This window comes from Rhamphochromis sp. 'chilingali' (genome assembly GCF_963969265.1).
Source record: "Rhamphochromis sp. 'chilingali' genome assembly, chromosome: 22".
NCBI classification, from domain to species: domain Eukaryota; kingdom Metazoa; phylum Chordata; class Actinopteri; order Cichliformes; family Cichlidae; genus Rhamphochromis; species Rhamphochromis sp. 'chilingali'.
The window spans coordinates 12281622-12304481 of record NC_137950.1 but is presented as its reverse complement, the minus strand read 5'-3'; the positions used below and the strand labels follow the sequence as shown (position 1 = coordinate 12304481).

The 22860-nt window shown below is 41.7% G+C and overlaps 2 protein-coding genes across 4 annotated transcripts; one reads left to right on the top strand and one right to left on the bottom strand.

Moving 5' to 3' along the window:
- Nucleotides 1-216: 216 nt before the first annotated feature.
- Nucleotides 217-3280, top strand: cox6b1 (cytochrome c oxidase subunit 6B1). The gene is made up of 4 exons (XM_080873160.1): nucleotides 217-448; nucleotides 1127-1253; nucleotides 2557-2657; nucleotides 3074-3280. The coding sequence occupies exons 2-4, from the start codon at nucleotides 1148-1150 to the stop codon at nucleotides 3125-3127; spliced, it is 261 nt and encodes an 86-aa protein (XP_080729286.1). The 5' UTR covers nucleotides 217-448; nucleotides 1127-1147; the 3' UTR covers nucleotides 3128-3280.
- A 213-nt stretch (nucleotides 3281-3493) lies between these two features.
- On the bottom strand, nucleotides 3494-22497 carry katnip (katanin interacting protein). 3 transcript variants are annotated; one of them, XM_080873138.1, is made up of 28 exons: nucleotides 22379-22497; nucleotides 21681-21803; nucleotides 20344-20432; nucleotides 19901-20076; nucleotides 19358-19470; nucleotides 19139-19240; nucleotides 18859-18984; nucleotides 18373-18616; nucleotides 18073-18204; nucleotides 17812-17963; nucleotides 17523-17629; nucleotides 15635-15731; nucleotides 15245-15454; nucleotides 14752-14889; nucleotides 13112-13967; nucleotides 11820-12587; nucleotides 11525-11733; nucleotides 11253-11331; nucleotides 10974-11151; nucleotides 10695-10860; nucleotides 9889-10055; nucleotides 9730-9794; nucleotides 8662-8772; nucleotides 6667-6806; nucleotides 6483-6584; nucleotides 6239-6399; nucleotides 5235-5320; nucleotides 3494-5136 (listed from the first exon to the last, which is right to left on the bottom strand). In XM_080873138.1, exons 2-28 carry the CDS (start codon nucleotides 21690-21692, stop codon nucleotides 5078-5080), a joined length of 4845 nt encoding a protein of 1614 aa, XP_080729264.1. In that variant the 5' UTR covers nucleotides 21693-21803; nucleotides 22379-22497; the 3' UTR covers nucleotides 3494-5077. The 3 variants fall into 3 exon arrangements, with proteins under 3 accessions (XP_080729264.1, XP_080729265.1, XP_080729266.1); XM_080873139.1 differs by having other exon boundaries at nucleotides 17878-17963; XM_080873140.1 differs by having other exon boundaries at nucleotides 17878-17963; nucleotides 18079-18204.
- Nucleotides 22498-22860: the final 363 nt, after the last annotated feature.

Genomic DNA, 22860 nt, shown 5'->3' with positions numbered 1-22860 from the left:
CCGAAATATAGGAAGCCCACATGAAGGGAAAATTACTTTTTATGGCCATCCAACTCAAACCCATCCAGCTCATATGCTTAAAAACATCATATTAATGATTAACAAACACAGAGGAGCCGAAAACTTCCGGCTTCATAGGAGTAAAACCTCGAACAACAAATTAAAGCTAAAATAAACACCTCCCGCTGCGCCCCTGGGCTTTCACCCCTCAGGGCTTTTATTCTCCAAAACACGACATAAAGCAAACATTTGCGTGTAGACAAAGTGTGACTGTGAGAGTCTTGTCATTTCAATGTGACCTGTATCCGCCATTCCCTTATGATAAAACTGCACGGCTCCAATATCTTCAGACCGGAGCGCACGCGTGGAGCGCGCACTGTCTCTCAGAGTAACGACACTCACCGTCCGGTGTAAAGTCACTTGAGCCGAGCCAGCATCTGCGACTAAGGTACCGTTTACCTGCATGCTCTAACCCTCTAAAGTACCGTTTTCGTCTTGCGCAGACCGTCCGCTAGGTATTATTTCTATTTATTCTATTCATTTCTGTGTGTAGTCATCAAAATAACCGCTCGGGAAGTGGCGTGTCAAAAATGGCACCACTAATTCTGGGTATCGATAGGAAGTGTTTTAATCGGTTTTCAGTAGCATTCTTAAAGAAACTAATTATTCGCTATTTCTCTCTGCAGTGTGTGTTACCAGGTTGTGCGAAAAAGAAAGAGAAACTGGGCTACGTGCGAAGGAAACGCTTTTTGGCCTGGTAACTAAGGCTATTGATTACTGCCAATACCGGCTAATAAGGCGCATTTTACCATTTAGGGCCTTCCCACTTTGTCCTACATATTTAATCACTGCTTATGTTTGACTGTAGTTTGATATTATAGATTGGACGGTGAGAAGAATAGCTGATGAAAGTCCCGCATTTCTAGTAGCAGCCTTCAGGTGCCGCAGACAGCAATCCGCTGCACTTGCCCAAATATGAAATCTTAAGGCGTCACAGATCGTCACCGCCGGCCACTGTTCAATCTCCGCACATAGAAGGCAACCTGCAGATGTTATCCTCACAAGAGGCTACCACACACAGGCTAATGAGTGGCTGTTTCTTTCCCCTTTTGCACCCATTCATTAGATTCTCCTTCCAGAGGTGAAAATGGCCGAAGACATTAAAGCCAAACTTGAGAAATACCGCACGGCTCCCTTTGACTCCAGATTCCCCAACCAGAACCAGACCAGGAACTGCTGGTCCAACTACGTGGGTAAGACTACACCTCAAGGTCAAAGAGGTGCCTGTTGTTTTCTCCAAATGTGTGAAAGCGACTAGAGGAACTGCCGATTAAAGCAAGACTATGCTGTGCTTTAAAAAGGCAATAACAACCTAGTACAATTTTGGATTATTACAACATTATTCAGCAGTGTTGGTCAAGTTACTTGAAAAAAGTAATCAGTAACTAATTACTGATTACTCCCCCCAAAAAGTAATCCCGTTACTTTACTGATTACTTATTTTCAAAAGTAATTAATTACTTAGTTACTTAGTTACTTTTTAAAAACACGATTTACAACCTGAAGAGGTGATAAAGTGATAGATCTTTCAGCCCAATTCTACTTTTTCTACATAATCCATCATACAAAATGTAATCAAATGGAAAAGTCTCTTTTTTTAACTTGTTTTATCAGTTTTAATCTTTTAACTTTATGCATCAAGCAAAACATTTAATTATATGCAACATTCTCTGACTTGAATAAATTAGTTTAACATTTAAACCTATTTTCTACACATTCCAGCACATAAAATAAAATATTTTTTGTGTTTTCACTCACTCTTTCAAACAGATGCAAGTAAAACACAGCAGAAAATAAATAAAGTCAAAGACTCAGCGGTCCTTTTGCTCTATTTTCACCTGTAAAGCAGGAGCAGGGTAGGCGGAGGGTTACCCTGGTGTAGGTGTGCTGCGGTCAGTTGAAGAATCCGCGCGAGTGTCTCTGTGAGTTTCCCATCACGTCGTAGCTACTCGGTGCTTGCTCTGAAGTTTAGGGGTTTTTTTCGCTGTAAAAAGAAGTTTTCTTCCCACGCACGATGGACGCTAATGTTTTTGTCACTTTTTATGGAATCAAACTCAAAGTAAGGTCAGTACTTCCACGCTTTAAACGCTGCACGCTCATACTCTCTCCCGCACTCGATATATTATCCATTGTTGATCTGCACACAGCTGCTGTCACCAACGTCGCACTTGCTTACGTCACTGTCATGAGACATTCTCGCAAAAAAAAAATCACGGTTTTAGTAACGCAGTGTTCCTACGGGAAAGTAACGGTAATCTAATTACCGATTTTGCAATAGTAATCCCTTACTTTACTCGTTACTTGAAAAAGTAATCAGATTAAAGTAACGCGTTACTGCCCATCTCTGTTATTCAGTCATAGTAATCATGATAAAGGCTATCATAGTTCACCTACTGACCCTGACCTCTGGCCTGAAGATAGCCCAGTCAGATTTCTTCACAGGGTCTACTGGAAGGTTATTTTTGATATTCACCATTGTTGTTTCTCTATTTATAGACTACTACCGCTGCCAGAAAGCTTTGGATGCCAAGGGATTAGACACCCAGCCCTGCGAGTGGTACAAAAGGGTCTACAAATCGCTGTGCCCCATCTCCTGGGTAAATATAAGAAATGTTACCATCTCATTTCTAACAGAAAAGCCACTTTGCTGAAAGCGTATTGGCAGCATGTACATGGTAATTTAATTGGTGGGAAGAGTTTATTTAGCAGGGGTCAAACAACTTTATGATTCCTCACATTCCTGCTCAGCCCAAACAGTCAAAAATAAGGAAAACATGGAAAACACAGTTTGGAGATTTGCCCCTAATCACACAGCTGACTAAAAATACATCAACATGTTGAGTTACTTTATCAGCCAAAGCGATTCCACTCTCTAAGCTTTGCTTAACATCACAAGTTGTACAAAAATGTAGTTTGAGGATTAACACTCTTACATAGTTATTAAATCAACTAAAAATAAATATTTTTGTCTCAAAAGTTTTCTTTTTTTCCTCTAAAATTTTTGTCCCTTTAGATCCAGAAATGGGACGAGCAGAGAGAAGATGGGACCTTTGCTGGAAAAATCTGAGGCTTAAGCATTTCGAATGCCGATAGTCTGCAGAGATGTAATCTTTTCAGTAGAATGTTTGTACAAGTGGTATAAAACCTGCGGTGTGCCTTTCCACTAATGCTCTGTCCTGAGATCACACCGAAACTGAATGGTCATTCCTTAAAGATATCATGAAATGTACAGCAGATTCTGCATTAATAAAAAATATCTCAGGATATATTTATGGAACTGGCTTGTCCTGTCTTATTTTGTCTCTTTACAGCATGCTGCTGATCCCCTGTGAGGTTATTCATAGACTCTTTTTTTGGGGTTTAGTTCAGATGTGTGTGAGAAAGAGTCAGGGCAAGGAAGTCTGAACATAAGAGATCAACAGCAAAACCCAAGTGGCCCGCTTATAGAGTTTGATGCAGATCACTCCAGACATCCCCCCCCCAAAAAAAGCACAACAAGAGGATGAATTTCCAGAAAACTGAAGGTAAACTATTACTTTTTTCACATTTTATTCATTCCAATAAACCTACTTCAAATATACATATTTAATCAAGATTAGAAAAATAAATATTTCAAAACACTAAATGTCACGGCTACAATAATGGCCACCACTCCACAGAGCAGAATGGAGATTTGGAGTAATGAGTATCACTGCTGCGGGACATAATGAAATTAAATACATAAAACTGCATTTCATATACAATGACTCCCAGCTATAAGGAGTGTAGAATAGTTTATACTGGGGCTCAATGACGCAGTAAAAACACCTAAAAAAAAAATTTATGCTGAGGAGTTTTTCCCATGCAACAAGTTAGTACAGTGAACACTGAGCAGAAAAAAAAAGTACAGCACAGACTACCAAGTATTTTAGTGAACACAGATTCCTATTTATCCCCTTTTAAACAACTGCTCTTCTTAATTTGAGGTAAGTTTATAATATTTGCATATTAGAAGTTGTCTGTTATCTACTCAAACGCTAAAAGTGGAAAATTGCTTCTATTTTTTAACCGAATTAAAAAGACTGCTGTGGAAATGTTTGCTGGAAAAAAAAAGTCAAACAATCTAGTACATGTGCATAGCAACTTCAATAAAGGTCACTTGGATTGCAAACGAGCTTTTTCTACTTGATGCGAAGCAGAAAAAACAAACTGACCTAATTGTGTGAAGCCAAATAGATATTTGTTAGTATTAATGTGAAGCTTTGAGCGGCTTCAATTCTCAATGTTCCTCGACTTCGTCTATCGCATTAGTCGTTAATGTGAATCTTGCAAATGTAAAAACCTCTCTGAAAGTACTTCCACAAGTAAAACCACTCACTTTTGAAATATATTATCCAAGAGATATAAATATTAATAGATATAAATTAGTGGCTGCATAGCATTAGGCTTGGTTTGTGCACTGGTGGGAGTGTTTTCATACCCATTAGGCCGAGAGCTAAATGACTAGGCTCGTTGGTGAATCATGTTAATTAATTAACGTAGCGTCCTGATGTGACAGTGTATTCATGTGGCCTTTGAGCTTTTTTTTTTCTTTTCCTGGATTATGTATACGCCAGAAGCAGCATTGGGATATGCAGCACAAGTCACAAGTAGCAGCCACAGATTATAGTGTTGGTACTAGGCACAATAATATGGCTGATAAAATGCAGCCTCGACAGTTTTTTCCTGGCACTGAGGGAGGGACGACTATACAGTACATGTTCAGGATATCTGTGGACTCGTTTTCACAGCAAAGAAAAGGAGAGAAATCCAACCATAAAGTGGAATCTTGTGTGTGTATAATCTCTGTCCTTTTAATTGTGGACCGTGTGAGATGCTGGGGTGACGCCTTTACAAATGACAGCTGGGTGGCTGCTTTGGGACTTGGTGTAAAGGAGGTTTTCAAAAGTCACCCACCAAAAAAGTGGAATAAAAGAGTCAGCCACAGGTTCTTCCCTTCAGCTCTCCTCAAACTGTAAAAACACTGACTCCATGTCAGTCAGTACCTCCTCCTTCCATGTTTCCCGCCATCAGTCATGCAGGTTTTAGGCCGTAGAGCTGAATTGAGTGAGAACAGAACAGAAGAGTTAACAAAGACATTTTAAAACAGACGAATCCATCCATGTTAAAGTGCTCCAATCGCTTCTCTGATTCACCTGGGTCTGCCGTCTGCTTCTTCTTATTGTGATGAACTATCTGGTTCTCATTGGTCATCTTCACATCCTGATCTTCCACATAATTACTACAAGGCAACACAAGAAAAGGAAGACACAGCGGATGTTTTTCTTTAAAACTGTAGTGCCAGCGAGAAGCGGAAAAGGGCAATAAAACACAAAAGGGAGAGTTGACAAAGCTCGAAGTCAGGGAGAGGAGGGACTCTGGGGATCACAAGTCAAGCAAGTGGTAAGGAGGATGTGGGATGTTTGAGGGCACTGGAGGAATCTTCAGTACAGGGAGTGACCACAAGGAGGCAGCAGCACTGGGTTTTTACTATCCTGTTACTCACTGTTGACGGTGTCTGCTGACACGGGGGCTGAAGTGGAGAAGAGTACAAGTCTTTTCAAAACTACTGAGTTAATCTAACACAATTTGTCTGTAAATCTGTTTGATTGTCAGAAATGCAACAGGCCTGTCAAAAAGCATTTTACATGACAGATCACGGGTGTCATTTCAGTTCATGGGCCACATGCAGCTCAATCTGACTTCTAGAGGGTCGTACACCAAAAGCAAAGCAGCATTCAAAATACATTTAAAAAGTCCTCTCATACATTTTATCCATTTACAAAAAAGATGATGAGCAGTGTAAGATGTCTTTAAGAAGACTGTGGAATTATAAATCTCAGTAGGAGCATGGCTCCTTGGATTAACCGTCACACTTCAGTGTAGTATGGGATGACAAAGATAATTTGTAAGATTCTGGAAAAACACTTTTATGTTACCCATTCTTAACATCCTGCAAGACAACCTCCTCTGCAAATTTCACACTCTGCAAGGCGTCCAGTCGGCTGGCAGCCAAGTGCAGGTCTGATACCCCTTTTCTAAATAAGGCAAACCTAAATAACAATCAGCATTTAGCCTGTAAGCAAGCAGCCATTCAGGAATTCATCTTTCAAAAAAAAAAAAAAAAGAAAAGATAAATGAATACAAAAAGCCTGAGTACCTGATGACAGTGTTCCTCTCTCTGTGAGTAATGTAGACGTCATCTGTGAACAGGATGGTGTGGTAGGGCACCACAGGGTCGCAAGTAGGCAGGATGCCTCGTGTCACTTGGCTTACGCAGTCCAAGATGCCATTATATACCAGGAGGTCATCCACCAGCAGCTGGACTCACGGAGAAACATGCACCATTAGTAAACAAACAGAAGCGATTGCTAAACCCGCAGCAGAGAGAGAAGTAGGCTTACCCCAAATTCTTTCACTCCTCTCTGAGGCGTCTTTGAGTAGTTCCACAGCTTGATCATGGACACAGTCACTGGATGATCAAAGATGACATACACACGGTTCACCTGCATGGAAACAGAGCATACACTCGTGTCAGCTGCAAACAGTCTCTCTCTTACACACTCACACACACACTGTCTTTCTCACCAGGCCAGGAAGCACTGGGGCTAACCACATGTGTCTTCCATCGTGGGTGCAGTTGACTCCATCTATTAATTTATCTGGAGTCCTCACATCACCGCTCACATTGTCCAGCACATTCACACTGTCTGGAAAAGCAGCAATGTCTGGTGGACGTAATGTTGAGGTCTGATCATGTTTATTAATATAAACACAGCTGCTAATTACCCACAACTTTACTCAGAGTTTCATGAGAACAGAGTTTTACAGTAGTCACAAACTCATTCAGAGATATATTATGTAAACCCAAATCAAATAAACTAGACTACTTTTTTTATTTGAACCCCTTGAATATACTAATAAAATGCACAAGTATAATTCACACTAAATATTATTTCAATTTGATTGTCACAGTTACCTATAAGAGTAAACAACCATGCACTACTGCTCGAAATCCTTATGTTCTTAGAGTAGGATGTAATGTTTGATCTTTTAAGAGGAAAACATTAACAGCTAGTGACTTAATATCTATCAATCTAAAGTGACCGATTTACAGTTGTTGTCAGAAGTTTCATCCAATCAACATAGGCATGAATGTCATGCTGCTTTTCCGGGGTGGAATGATCATACAGCATTTAATAAATCTTTTAAAAAGAACTGGGTGAACAAATTTGATTTTGTTTTGGATTTTCTTCAATTCACACAGCGTCTTTTGGTAGCCATAAACAAGCAGGTATAATTCTACCTCGATATTTGATCAACCTTCTTTGTTAGAGTTCATTAGCGTGACTTGTAAGAATTTTAAGTGAAGTCCACAGATTTTCAATAGCACTAAGGTTGGGGCTAGAAAAGGTCTTTGGATCTTTTGGGATCATTGCCCTGTTGGAACACACACCGATGTCTCAGTTTCAACCATTTAGTGATTGATACTCCTTCATTATTCCATCCACTTTGTGCAGTGTATCAGTACCACCGGCAGCAAAACAGCCGCAAGGTATGATGCTACCACCACCATGCTTGACAGCTGGTACAGTGTTCTTAGGTTAGATAATCTCACTTTTACCTCTCCATACATACCTGCACTCTTGTCATTGTTACCTAATAGCTCAATCTTTGCCTTGCCTGGCCATAAAACTTTTCTCTAGAATGCATTTGGGTAGTCCATGTGGGAAAATGCTAATTTCACTCAAGCTTGAAGGTGTCAATTTTCGAGTAGGGCCTTCTTTCTTGGTTGGCACCCTCTCAGTAAGGCTCACTTCACTTGACAGTGACACTGGTGTGTCAGCAGGTTCCAGCTCATGGCAGGCTTGGCCCTTCATGGTTCCTGAACATCCTAACCAATTTACTCCCATATGAGGGTGAAAGTTTGGGTCTTCTTCCAAAACTTGTCAAAGTGGTGAGACATCTGAATAATTTGTACATATGTACAATTGTTTGAATCAACGGTCCTGGAATCTACAGTTGTTTAGAAATGGCTCCAAGAGACCTTCCCAGCTTTTGTAAATCTACAGTTCTCCTTGTTGGATCTTCACTGAGTTCCTTGGATTTTCTCATTATTCTGAGTATTGGTCAGTCCACTGAGAGTTGGCAAACATATCGTTTTTTTGTTAGCAAAGAGAAACTACCAGTTGTAGTTAATCATGATCACTAATGAGAAGTTAACAGTTCTTGGCCTTGTCAAGTTAAAAGACATTGAAGAACCTTAATTAAAAGACAAAAGCGATGTATGTAAATAATTGTGAACCCAAATCTTTGTCTACCCAAGTCTTTAAAGATGCATGCTGCAAAATCATTCCACCCTGGGGAAAGAACAGCCGAAAGAAACCATTAAAAGTCCAAAATTACCGTGACATTTCTCCCCACGATGAGAGTATGTAAACTTCTGACCACAACTGTACACCACGCATTCTTAACCAGGCACCCATCTGACCACATTAACAGTAAACATTAACATATTCCAGCAAGTGAGGTGAATTCGAGCCAGTGAGGTCAGATGCAAGTCTGAATCATGAGAAAGGATACTGTTGTCACTGAGGCTGATCTTCTCATGGTTCTGATTGTAAAACTCAAGGCCGTTCAGACCAATGTAGTATGGATCTCCCCAGGTTGTTAACAGCTGGAGCTGAAAAATGACTGACAGGTGAAAGTCAAGGAAAAGACAACATCGAGCATTTTAGATCCAGCTTTTTCCTTTTCTAGCTGCTTAAAAAAAGGAAAAAAGAAAGATAAGAACATTTTTACCACTTTACTGGACAAAAACAAATTTTCTTTAACAAGTCTATAATGTTCAGCTTTTGTTTAGAGTTCAAAATGTGTACAGTTACAGACAAATTATTATTCGGATGCAATGGGTTAAATCTTCCCACTACATTTTTAAGGCCTGGTCTTAATCTGATCCACCCAAATTCCAGGTGGTTCTTCTGGCTGGTGTACATTCACCAGTCTGAGGCATGGCCTGTGATTTTAACCACTTAATTGCATAACCAGCAACCTCAGAATAGCAGTCACTAACCACCAGTAACGAATCATTCATATGAAACAAAGGTTTTTGCTCTGCCTGTGTTCACATTATTTCACAAAGTTAATAGTTCCAGAAAGAGTAAAATAGTAAGAGGTTACAGAGGTGAGCCCTGGCTGGCTCCTAGACCGAACGTGAAAGGAGGGCACATTGTAATGTCTGTGAGAACAGTGGATGAAAACACGAGCTCGATAAAGTGCTTAACTTATCACTTATCGCTACACCAAACGATATAGTGATTTTTCTGTGTTAAATACATACTAACCTGTCAGCCAGTTTTCACTGCTATTTTCTGATATGTGGAAAGGTTTTGCGCAATATCACAACACACTGAAATGACTGGACACATTTCTATTTCTCCTCCAGCCAGACATTTTCCTTCTGTAAGCTCTTGATGAGCATGTGCATGCCAGTGGTGTTGCCAAAGCAACCAATGCAGATTATTTAACGTGGTCTGAACTCAATCTGATCCGTGCATTTAAAAAATATCCACAGAACATTTTTGGACCAATGGGGCAGACAGGAGCACAGCATGCATAAGCATGTGTGAAATCTGTTTAGAAAAAGGATACACCCACAAGGCATGATGGGAGCCTCATAGTCCATGCTGGGCTGTTCTTGTTTCTTAGAGTGTCCTCTGAATTAAAAATAAAGTTATAAATAAGGAAAGGCAGTTTTCAGAATTTCTGATGAAACAGCAGTTTTACTCAAACTCATACTCTGGGCTTCACCTGTGGTAGTCTTCGTTACTCCCGTTATCAGCTGGAGTCTGGAGAAAGTCAACAAAGAGAATCTCCTGGGCAAAATCAAAGTGACAATTGCCCGGTCCCTTCCTGATCAGTAATCCCTCCGTTGGTGAGACAGGAACATCATCCAAGAACAGATGAATCAGTTTCACCTGAACCAAACATGTGGACATTTTTATGTTTTCTAAGATGCATAAAGTGTTCTGCAAAGAACTTCTGTGGTTAAAAATAAAAATCTGTCACAATAAGTAATCCATGCTTTGCAGCATTATACACAGTCATCACTTTTTCAGCACGTACTGTTCTTTGTACAAATGAGAAGTCAGATTCACAGCTTCATAAATCCATATTAAGGGTGTCATACAGTGTGTTTACATACATTAATTTTCATAAAACACTGTAATATTGTTGTTATTTCTCTCACACAGTATTTTATCTCTTGTCTCTTTAAACCCTCCAACCCCAGAAGGGCCCAGTCTACATTGATTGGTCAGCTAATATGTGGTCTGATACTGCATGTATTAAAACTGGACTTTGGGCTTTGTAACCACAGACCTTTTATAACCGCAAAGCAGAATATGGCCTTAAGTAATATGTGAATTATACTTGTTCAAAATTATCAGCTGATCTGACTCCACTTGAAGGAAGTGGCACTAATTCAGTTCACAATATTTTGTTAATTTACAAATGATCATGTAAAGTACGAAATATCATAAACACGTTAGTATTTGAAGTAAACTTTATTCTGCATCATAACAAATGTGGGTTCAGCCTGGCAGAAACTGTCTCACCCCTCTGTAAGAGTCCTCAGGAGACTTGTTGTAGTTCCAGAAACGGAGACCAGCGATGGTCTGGGCCTTGCTGAAGGTAATGGTCAAGGTGTGGGACTCTCCATAGGAGAAAGGAATCAGCCACATATGCTGGTCATCGGTGGTAATGTTGTGGCCATCAATAAGTCTAAATAATGACAGTAGACATTATACACTGTATCTTACATAATAATGATGTAATCTTTGCCTGGACTTTAACTGTAATATCAAAGGGCATGTTACATTTAGTGTCAGGCATACTTATCAAGTGTGCGCAGGTCATGTCCATAATCAGGTAGGTCGTTGAGGTCCCTGGGTGAAGCAGCGATCATACTAAGATCTAAAGGTAAAGTCTCTCCATCCTTCCCCACGATCTCCAGTCCTGTCAGGCCCATGTAATGGGGGTCGCCCCATGTCAAGGTCATTTCCAGTCTAAGGCCTGGGATTAAGACAGACTGTAAGCATCCAGAAACATCCAAAACACAAAGCCAAAAACAGAGAGGCAACCATAATATGACAGGATATGACTGATGTACTCACACTTTCCTGTGTGCATCCCAGGAATGAGCTCTAAGCTCTCTTCAGATTGGCTCATAGTAGAGTTGAGTTGAAGTTTCAGCTAAAACAAAACAACATTGCATTTAAAGCATAACTGTACCACACAGTCCTGTTGATGCTGTGGCTAGTTTGGCCTTTGTGCCTGTCTGCTCTGATCATTTGGGGCCACATAATGAAAGTCAACTCTGTCACACTTTGGAATAAGTTGCTTTATGAATTTATGATTCAAATTCTCGAATGAGACCAGTACTTACAGTGAGGTCTTCCTCTCTGAAACCAGCCTGGGTAAAAGGTCGTTCCTCTCCCTCTCCATCAGCAGTGCGTGGTCTCTGCAGCTCCTCCTCATACACCATGCTCTCAGGACTTTCACCTTCACTAAGGAAGGTCTCATCATAACGAGACATCGCCTCCAGTATCTCATCATCAGTGGTGAAGAGGATAGTGTCGCCAAACTGGTCCAGTCCTGAGCGCATGAATAAAGGATAATTTGGTCAAAAAAACAACACACAATGGAGCATAAACTCTTGTGAAGTTGTTCTGATCAGATACCTCCAGAAAGAGTTCCAGACGCTTTTGCAATCTCCCCCCTGAAGATGCACCTTCCATCCAGAAGCATTTCTACCTCTTTCACGCCTCGGAATGAGTGGATGCGCGACTTGTTGTAGTTCCACACACGGATCATGGCCACTTTGTGGGGCACTCCAAAGTCCATGAAAATGGTGTGGCTACAACCAGGAGTAAATGGGGCTAGCCAAAGATGCATGTCATCCTGAGTCCGATTGATGCCATCGATTAAGTTGGTGACTACGCGTGGATCCTTGCCGTATGCTGGGAGAATGTTGATGTCTGGCGGGTCAGCGTGGATATGAACAGGTCGGAGAGGCTCTCCACTAGAGCTGAAAACCTCCAGGCCGTTGAGACCCACGTAGTGACGATCACCCCAGGTGGACAAAATGTTGATTACCAGCCTTTGGCCTTGCGGCAACACTGGAATCTCAAACTCGTCCTCCCGCTCCATGGATGGATCGTCATCAGGGCCTTCGCAAAGTGTCCCCTGAGTGGTTAAGGAGGACAGAGGGCTTCTGGGTGATGAAGAAGAGATGGGTGGGACTGTGGGTGGACCACAGCCCTGGCGCTGAAGAAACTCATCAAATATGTCGCCTTCGAACGCCATGTTGGAGATGCGTCCACGCTGACATTGGTTGAACTTAGTGAGTGAATCCCAGGACTCCATGAGGGTGTCATCCTGCTGACTGTGCAGCCGGGCCCGAGAGCTACTCTGCCTTCTGCTAGCACTCACCAAAGACATGGGCTCATCTGGAGAACACACAAACATTAGACTATAAATTACTAACAAACCAAAAGGAAAGAAATTAGCCTGTAAGAATTGTCCGACATCAAATATAACTAAAATCTACAAGTCTGTGTATTTCACTAAATATCCACTTAAAATTTTACATAAATGAACCCAATGCAAATGAATCAGTAAGATTAAAGAGCAGTAATATATTTGCCAAAGTGATCAACAGCAAAAAGAATGACAATGATTAGATCAAACAAATGACTGCCAGTAAGGTGAGAATAGAGACTCTAGTTAGCTAAACTATATACATATTAATGTTATTCTCCTAAAGTCTCCAAAAGTATATTCCTTTGTATTTTTAATCAGTGGATACGATTTCCTTTGAAAGGACTGATAAGGTAATGAAAACTCCTACCCTGACCGATGATACCCTGATATTTTTAAAGATGAAATAGAGCTAAATTTATAGAAAGGCTGGAGTAGCCATATATACAGATTTGTCTCTCTGTTTCAGTATGAAAATTCTGACAATGCATACCAGTGTTTGTCAGTGCTGTAGCTCTGTGGTGTTGTTCCTCTGTCTGCCTTACACTGGCTGTGGAGTTTCTGAATGAGCTCCTCCGTCCGCTGATGGGCCTGTCTGACCTTTGCTCCCCGACCTCCTCAAGCAGGTCGCAGCTCAGGTCCAAAGAGTCAGCCTTCCACTGAACCCCATTCGCCGTCCTCTCCGCCCCTCTGCACACACGCCCTGGGTTACATGGCAACTCTGGGAGCATGGAAGAGGATGATGCTGAGGGCTGTTTGAGCTCTGAAGAATGCTGGGGTACCAGCCACCGTGGCCTCTCCCTGCTGGTCTCACATCCCTCTGGAGCACCTCTGTTCAGAGGCTGCAGCCACTGCGGGGCAACCCGTGAGGAGGATGGCTGGGTGGTGACTGTTTGCTCCATGGGTGCAGACTGCTCCACCTGCTGCCTGAGAGAGTGGGTCTCCTCTGAGGCAGACAGGTCAAAAGAGCTCCTTTGTATCGAGTGACGAGTAGAGGATGACACTCCCACAGAAGCAGTGATAGGTGGTAGTGGTGTATGTGATTTCTCCTGCATGTCTACCACATTCTGGCCTGCTGTGTCAGACAATGCATTCAAACTTTGGTATCTCTGGGAGATGCTACCCTCTCCACCCTTACTGTCTTCATAGCAAAGGGGAGTGGCCCCTCTTAGACTGTGTCCTGAAGCCACAGGGCTGGAAAACACAGAGTCGGAGACCTGAAGATCCTGAAGATCAATTGTGGTGCTGTAGTCAAAGACTTGGTTGCCACAGCCCTTCTCCAGCTCACCTTCAAACACCAACGTGCTGTTCAGGTACAGCTTTATATGTCGCGCACCTACGTCAAGCTCCTGGCAAAGATACAGCACATCAGTTTACAAGCGTCTTTAATTTAGGATGTTTAACAATTTCAAAAGCATTTGATTTTAAGCAGTAAGTTATGCCACAAAATGAAGAAATAATGATTTTCACATTTCAATTCTTCACAGAATTAACACCAAACATTTGAGTGAAGCTGTAAAACCAAATGGTGGGGAAATATTTAGCATTTCATTTCTCTGTATAATGAATGTTTGATTAAAATTCAAGCAAAAGGATGACAAGCTGCAACCTGATGAGTATTAAAAAAAAATCTAATTTCATAAAACACACTATTGACTAACATGCTCTAGCTAGCTGCTAATTAGTGCAACTGCGACCTTTTGATCCTCTAGACAATAAACCACTATGAACCCAGAGAAGTCTAGAAAATACTCCAAACTCCTTACCTTACAGGCTCTTATTCACAGTCCGGTACAAATATTGCTAAGTACTAATGGTCGGTGTAAACTAGGAAAACCTGGGGTCTTTGTGCCCCCTTCTTAACAGCAGAGACGCTGACAGACAGAAGCCCATGTTACACTAATCCTCTGAGGCTAATCTCTCACTGTTCCACATTTGGACAGACTGAGTGGCAGCTCAGACAGCCACTGCTTAAAGAGCAACGCACCTGTGACGTAACCAAACCAACACAGTCATCCACTGTTATAATGGAAACGCACAATCACGCACCATCTATCAGCTTGCAGCAGAAATCAAACAGTTTGTAACTGAATGTGTTGAAGAATTGATATAAAATTTATTGAATACACATACATTGAAGCTTCTGTTGTAGTTCCAGATTTTAATACAAGATATTCCAAAGTCTGGAGAGCGCTCGGTGTTCCTGATGATGAAGTAGAGCTGAATGGGTGGGTGGAACGGACACGTCCACATATGACGGTCTTTGGTGGTCTGTCAAACCAAGAGAAGAACAACAAAATGAAAAACAAAAACAGCAACTTATTCATAAGAAGGATGGACAGATATATAGTCTGAACATCAGTACTAGCTGATTGTGGCCTTGTTGGCTGCCAATGGTCTCTTGGCAAGTGCTGTGGCATTTATTGATGGGAGCAGCTGATGTTTAGTTGCTGTGTCACACAAACTTTGTGCTTGTTAAACTTTCAAAAGTAGTGCAATGAAAAACCATAAAGAACTCAAAACAGCCACTTTTTCATAATGGCAACTTATTTATTTCCCACAAGATGGGGAATAAATTACAACACACGCACACACAAACACACACACTACAGCAGAAGAGACTGACCTTCACTTTCCCATTGACGAGCGCCCCCAAATTACCAGGAAAGTCAGCATTCCTGATGTCTAAGTCATGAGGCGACACATAAAGCTTCTTGTTTCTGAGGCAGAAGAACTGCAACTCAGTCAGCCCGACCTGCAGTGCGTTCCCCCAGTTTGACAGTATCTCCATGGTAACATACAATGCAGGTGTGTACTCTGGTGACGACTGCCTTCTCTGCAACAGCGATACAAAACATTAAGACAAGACAAGGCAAGACAAGACAAGATAACCTTTATTAGTCCCACATGTGGGAAATTTGTTTTGTTACAGCAGAAAGCGGGCAGTTCAGAGGTATTCCACCCAACAGCATCAGGATTATTCATTCTGATCTGGGAAAGTGTGTCATTAGCTCACCGGCTGCTTGGTGTAGTCTGTTTTCACACTTTGAGGGATGCTGCAACCAGGTCCACCTTCAAGTTTCTCCAAGGCTTTCAGCAGTTTCTGTTGTTGACTGAATAAAAGAATGACAACACTTTAGCTTGCCTGCTCTGTTTATCGTTCCATTTATTTATTTATCCTCAATCTTCATATTAACGCAAAGCACTGCAGTAGCTAAAGCCATACATAATTTCAAGGTCATTGGGTATACACTCATTGTTATATTTCAACCAGTAGGTGTTATAACATCAAAGCATTTACCGAATTGCCACAGGCAATAACGAGATGTACTAGGAAGTGAGATTAATGAGTCAGCAAGGTATGCTGAGCCTAAAGTCAGACTATTTTGATGTCAGGTGGCTCCTTTTTTGGATACATCACCATAGTAACTTGTGCTGGACACTTTATACGCTCTCACAGAGGACAGGTTCAATTACCACCAATAAAACTGGGTGTAAATGCAACATTTTCACTTGTTCTTTTCTTGCTGATGTGTTCTATGAGTTATACAGATTTTCTGCAGATACACAACCTGTTGAGGGGAACATTTGTAACACCAACAAACAAAGCTGTGAAGTCACAGCCCGCTTGGTCTGGTAATAGAGCCAACATAACACAGAGTAAAGACTCTTTGTTGTTTATTACAAAAAAATATTCACACAAGAAGATTAGTTTCACTTTGTTATGGCCAAAAATTAAACTGATTTCAATGCCTCCTTGATTATGTATTGGGTTAGAATTGAATTTGTGTCACGCATCAAGTTTAACTGGATCATGGTTGAACAAATATTCCAGTGTTTCCAACAGAATTGATTGAATTAGATTGCATTTACACACCATATGCACGCAAAACGAGGCATGTATGATTTTTTTAAAGAAACTGATAAATAATGTCATATACATATGGTGCAATAATCTGCCTCTACAGTAAGTTCTTCATCATGTGAACAGACTCCACTTCCACTGTCTTAAACTGCAGCTGGTGAAACAGTCCTTGTTCTGCTCTACAGGCTCTGTGAACTTTGAATGGTAGCCCATGAACTAGTTTTGCACCTGCAGCAGGTTCTGGTTAGAGTGATCCTCCAGCTTGCAGCAAATCTACAGCACAGCGCAAGCACTCCTCTCTCCAGCTGCAGTCAAAGATGTTAGTTAAATCTGATGAAATGCCTCAAGAAATGTCACAAAATGAACCTGATCAGTCTGTCAGAGAGAAATGGGAGACAGCTAACTGATTAGTGCTCACTCACCCAGAAAATAAGGCAGTAGCTGCCCACTGCTGTCTTACGTCATTCTCTCAGACAGATGCACGTTTTTTTTAAATTACAAATATCTCTGGTAATGTCTCTGACTGAAGTAGGCATTACTTGATCGATTAATGTTTAGTGGAAGAACAGTCCAATAACATGTTACACATGCCTTTTATCGTAGTGTGCACATATGGCCTTAACTGAAAAGCCTGGGATAACAAAGAAAGTTAATAATCACCATCATAATACCTATTCTTTGTTGCTGGGCTTATAGGTTCTGTTGAACCACCTACTGCAAAGAAAGTCCAGCTATGTTAGGGGCGGCCAACTCCAGGCTTCGAGAGCTGGTGCCCTGCAAGTCTTAGATAACACCCTGGGTCAAAACACACCATCATCAAATGATTAGTTTATTACCAGGCCACTGGAGAACTTCAAGAAATGTCGAGGAGGTAATTTAGCCATTTAAATCAGCTGTGACACATCTAAAAGGTGCAGGACACCGGCTCTCGAGGCCTGGAATTGGCCACCCCTGAGTTATATCAAAATTGTTTCATAGTACACTGTAACTGTTAGCATTCTGTTCCTGAGTGTTTAAGTATCTTTTTCTGTCACCATACCTGGGACCCATGAGTGTGATTCTCTGCATGGCCAGAGTGACATTGTTGTCATCCTTGTTGTGAGTGTTGTAGTGCACTAAACCATTCATCACCTGATGTCCCTTGACCTAGAGGACAAAGAAAGCAAATCAAACCGATGTGAAAAATATATGTATGGGACAAGATTCACATGTGAGTCAAATCCAGGAAAATTCAATTGAATAAAATCAAAAGTAGGCAAAGTATACAGTTACAGATGAAAATGAGATGTAATAACAGATGTAAGAAGTGAAGTGTGGCTCAGGCAGACCGTGTGTCGACTGAAGAGCTCTGCACTCTGCACTGGGTTGTTTTCTCTCTGTATGGCCTGGCGTACCCTGATCGCAACCTCCTCTGGGTCCCGGTCCTCGACAGAAGACTTTCTATTTGCCGACAGCGGCCTCTCCACCCGACTCCTCGGCCCTTAAGCAGAAAATACACATTTTTTATCCAGCAACAATCATGTGGAATGGAATATCTCAGCCACATTTTCATTCAAAAACGGGAGATGAGTTTGTAAAACATGACTTACTCTGACCTTCCCAGCTCTCTTTTGAAGGTGGCCTATCTAATGTCTTGCTCTTCACCAACATAGGTTTGGTGGGTATAAAAGTCTCAACACTTTCTTTCCTTTTTGCAGACAGTGAACGCTCGATCTTACGACCTGGAAAAATAAAGGAAATTGATTAAGATCAGGAATAGATGCTTCTTTTCATATGCTGACAACATGCCTAAAGACATCCTTAGGTCAGTGCTGATGACGCAGAAAAGCAGGGGATGTTACCTCTCTTGCTTCGCCCTAAATCAATAACAAATTTCCATATTAGCCTACCTTTAGGTGAGGGTCCAAAGTCCAGCACAATGAGGTTCGCTGAGTCAAAATGGCTTTGGGAGCCACTGGGCCGAGAGCTGTTGGAGGATGACTTGGAGGAGGGGAGAGGCAGCCCCAGTTCATCCAGACTCTCTGTGCTCTCATCCCTCTCAATCTGCTCCTCTACCCACTCTTCATCTGACTCCTCCCCAGCTGAGCCACGACTGCTCCGTCGCATGCTAACCTCCAGGCTTCGACGCAAAACCTAGTTTGCAAAGGTCATCATTTATATATTCATCCATGCACAAGTCATCGTCCTGCGCACTCACAGGCACAGACCTGTATACTGACAGTTTAACCATCCTCGTGATTTGACAAACTACCACTAAAAAGTGAAATAAATTCCCACCAACAGGCATAAACCAAATTACGATGATTCTCTATATCTAATTCATCTTCGACAAGAAGACACAAAAAAAAAAAACGCATACATTTTCATCCACTCACCTTCACTTCCTCAAGGTTGAGAAGTACCTTCTCACTGTGCTCCTGGTCTCCTCGGCTCTCAGGCCTGGAGCTGAAAGAGGTGTTCCTCTGGCAGCAGGGACTACGAGGGGAGCGTGGACTGGAGCTCTGGATGAAACGTGATGATTGGATAAAGGGGAAATAGCAGAGATAGAGAGATGCTAAGTACTACAGACAGCTGCATCTGGCACATAGTCCCTCCCCTAAAAATAAAACACCCACACATACAGGCTTAGTAGGCATTGTTATGTCTTCACTCTACCTCCATGTCTATGCTTTCATAGGGCTCAAAATCATCAGAGTAGCGCTTTGTTGGGGAGATTAGCAAACTTGGTCCATCCTCTGTTCGAATTTTAACAGGATCCTGCACATATTAGAAAAGAGGAAATATCAAACATGTGTCCTTAAAAATAGGAAATGTCTATTTTTGCTGAACAATAAGTGTTAATACAGATAGGATAAGGATATCAGATGGCTGCACCTGCACCCATTCTTTCCTCTGGACCTTTCCTGGGGCAGTGTGGCTTCTCTTCCTGTGGGTCTGCTCCAGTTTACTACCGTCTTCAGTTAGCTGGTGGGCGCTTCTACAGACATCTGCCGATGAGTCACAGCACAGAAACGAACATGAGCAGCGTGCAGCAGACTAATGCCTCGGAGGAGAAGGAACACACAGTCACATACACAGATGGTCCACAGCACAGAGAGGAAGACGAATAAACTGCCTGCCAGCTACAACTGTCACTATCATTTATTCACTGGGACTGGACACGGGATCCTGTCACACAAACTACAAGCTGAGGAGTGGTGGCTATTAGCTGGTTTTCCATATGGTTCATGGGTGACAGTAGCAACAACAAAAAAAGAGCATGAGATAGTACCTTTGATTTCTCCTAAACATGACTGAACACTCAAGAATAATACATCTGCCTGCATGACAGATTCAGAAAAATTTAATAAACAAGAAGAAAAAAAATCAAGTGTTATATAAGAATATCTAGTTTTGAGTCTAAGTGCAAAAGCATACCTGCTGTACATGTAGGCCTCAAAGGTGGCTGTGAGGAGGGAGACCTTTGGTTGGAGCCCTTGGCTTGCTTCCTACTGGCTTCGGCATTGGCTCCATTAAGATAAATTGAAAAACCTTGCTCAAGCCGTTCCAACTCAATCTCCTTGGGGTCTTTGACTTTAAGGCGCTTTAAGAGCCTGGAGAACAAATAAAGAGCTAATAAATAGCTTTCGAAAATATAGCAAATCCTATCACAGTTTTGACGTGGCTAACAAAGGATTCAACATGACACATTCCAATTCCAGACTATGTTACTTTTTAAAATATATGTATTGTTTCTCAAGGGAAGGAGGCAAACCAATCAGAGCTCCAATTAGGCAGCACTGAAAGTCATGCAGGAGTTGTCCGTTTCCCCTGTGAAATCCAATCTGTCTCTTCCCCGGCAGCCTGCACTAACACTTCACCTGTTTTTGTGTTGGAGGGCGATTAAATATTCATCCAGAGTGTCATCTACAGCAGAGGCGAGCTTCTCTCCTTGGCACGTCTTACTCTCCTTCAAGAACACACACATCAGTAAACAGACACACACGATGAAAGGTCGGAAAGGCCTACATCAGCGGTTTGTGGGCAACAAATTGTCATAATACAACTCATTCTTGCACAGGTATGCACATTCACTTTATTGCGTGCATCACCACAATTATGCAAGCAACTTGCTCCTCCGCCGAGTGTGGAACTAAAGCTTTAGTGAAGGATGCGTAATGTGTCATGACACAGGGGTTACAGTTGGATTTAAAAACCATTTAGTCAGGATGTAGCCCAAGGTTAAATGGGTGATGGAGAAATGAATTAAGAAAGGTTTTATTGGTTAGGACCATAATAAAAACTGATTATTTGTAAAGCAGCACCTGATAACCTTAACACAGTATTAGTCTCTACAATATCTGCTGCTAAAGAGCCGCAAACTCTCAATTTTTATATGAAGCCACACAATTGATCATAGCAAAAGATACTGCCAAAAAAAAAAAAAAAAATGAGCCCAAGCTGAGCTCTCACGCTGAAACTACTGACTCAGCATGGGCCAAGATCCCAATACTTGCATGGCTTGTCAAATTCAGCCACTTTTTCACAAAGGCAGCCCTACTATATCCTCAGTGGTGATCACATCCTGCAATAATATGTGCACAGTGCATGAAGTGTAGCTCTTTAGCTGTAGTTCAAGTGATGGATTGTAAAACGATATCTGTCACGTTAAACCAAAAATCCCAAAGTGAGGACCCCTACGGGTTCTACCACCCTGACAGCATACATCTTGTTCAGACATTTCTGCACTCAGCTGAAATGAAATGGCCCTTATTAAAAGACCAGATGTCTGCCTGCTTTAAGCTTAATAATGCTGGCTGCAGTAAAATTAAGCAGATTAAATAAAAAGTGGGTCTCGGAGGGAGCACTGGTTGACTGCATAACACAATCGCCTAAAGCTCATGCCGTTTCATTTGTTATATATTTTTAAAGAAACATGCAAGATGAACAAAGAAATCACAAAGCCTTACTCAGTTTCTACAAGTCAACTAGGCTACAGCATCTGTCAAGGTCAGGAGCAGAAGGGAGGCAGAGAAATGAGAAGCAAGGGTAGAAAATTCTTGTTAGTGACAGAGTATAGAGACAGGGTGACAGCTCAGATACTGGTGCACAAAATGGCATGCCTTTAGTTTAGAGTTTCATGGTCGTGAAAATTGCAGTGTTTAATGAAAAGTGTATCACGTAAAGTAAAATGGCAGATGATCTGAACTATCATTACCTCGTTATCCATCGTGTGATTGCAGATGATGCTGCTCACATGACCCTATCCCATATTTCTGAAGAGAGGCGATCACTCCTGCTCAAAACGTATCCCTCAAATCTGTGTCGTATTTGTCCATCACTGTAGCGGGACACACATGATAACCCTGAGGTTAGCCGTGACATGAAACCTAAAGTACCTTGAGTACAGCTCGTGGAAAATGTCGCCACACCCGCTGGCCGATTCAAGGGACCAAATACCAAACATTCACGATTGTGTTAACGTTAGCATCTTATTTTAAGCAGGGGTTGACCAAAACTCGTTTTAAACCACCCCAGGGTTTTGTTTTCATCAGCACTCGTGCACGGAGTTGGCTTGTCGGGTAGCGTTGCTGTTACAATAATTTCTATGCTATTAAGAGCTAACGAGCTAGCCATTGTTGACTATGTCAACTTTAAGCGAAAGATAACGGGTTATCAACCTCCTATGCGGTTGTATCGCATGAATTAACTAGTAGGTGTAGTGGCGCAGGCGACGTTAGCAAGCAGCCGATAGCTCAGTAAAAGCAGTGCTGACGTTCATAACTAAACTAAAAAAGCTAGCGAGTTAGCCTCCAACTACTATTAAAAGACAGATATAAACCTGCGTACCGTCTTCATAATCTCAGAAAGCCTTTACTTTATTTCGACTCTGATATATGCAAGAAAAATACTCACGGTCCATTTAAAAAAAAAAAAAAAAGAGTACTTTGATAACCATTATCTTTGAAATTCACGAGCTTTTTAGTGGTTTCTCATGTGCCCAGTGTTGTGTTGGTTGGTAACCAGGATAGCTGTCCACCAATGGCGAGAGCCGCATCAGAGAGAACCACGCCCCTAACCGGTCCGCTCTCTACCTCCTGCTCCGACAAGCCTCCACAAAGCCTCCTACTGCCCAGCCACACTCCATCTGACTGAAAGGGTATTAAAGCACTGCCTATGACACCAACAGAGCAACACAGCAGAAATCTACATAAAGGTAAAATCACTGAAGAGAAATGAGACAAATTTTCAAGGTCAAAAATTCAACACTGCTTTTATTTATTATAAATCAATACATTTTATATAAAAAAGGAAAAGGGAAGAGGAGGGGTGGGGGAGTTAAAATAAAACCATTGTAGCTGTAAACCAGACAAATCAGGTTATGGTCACCCTCTTAC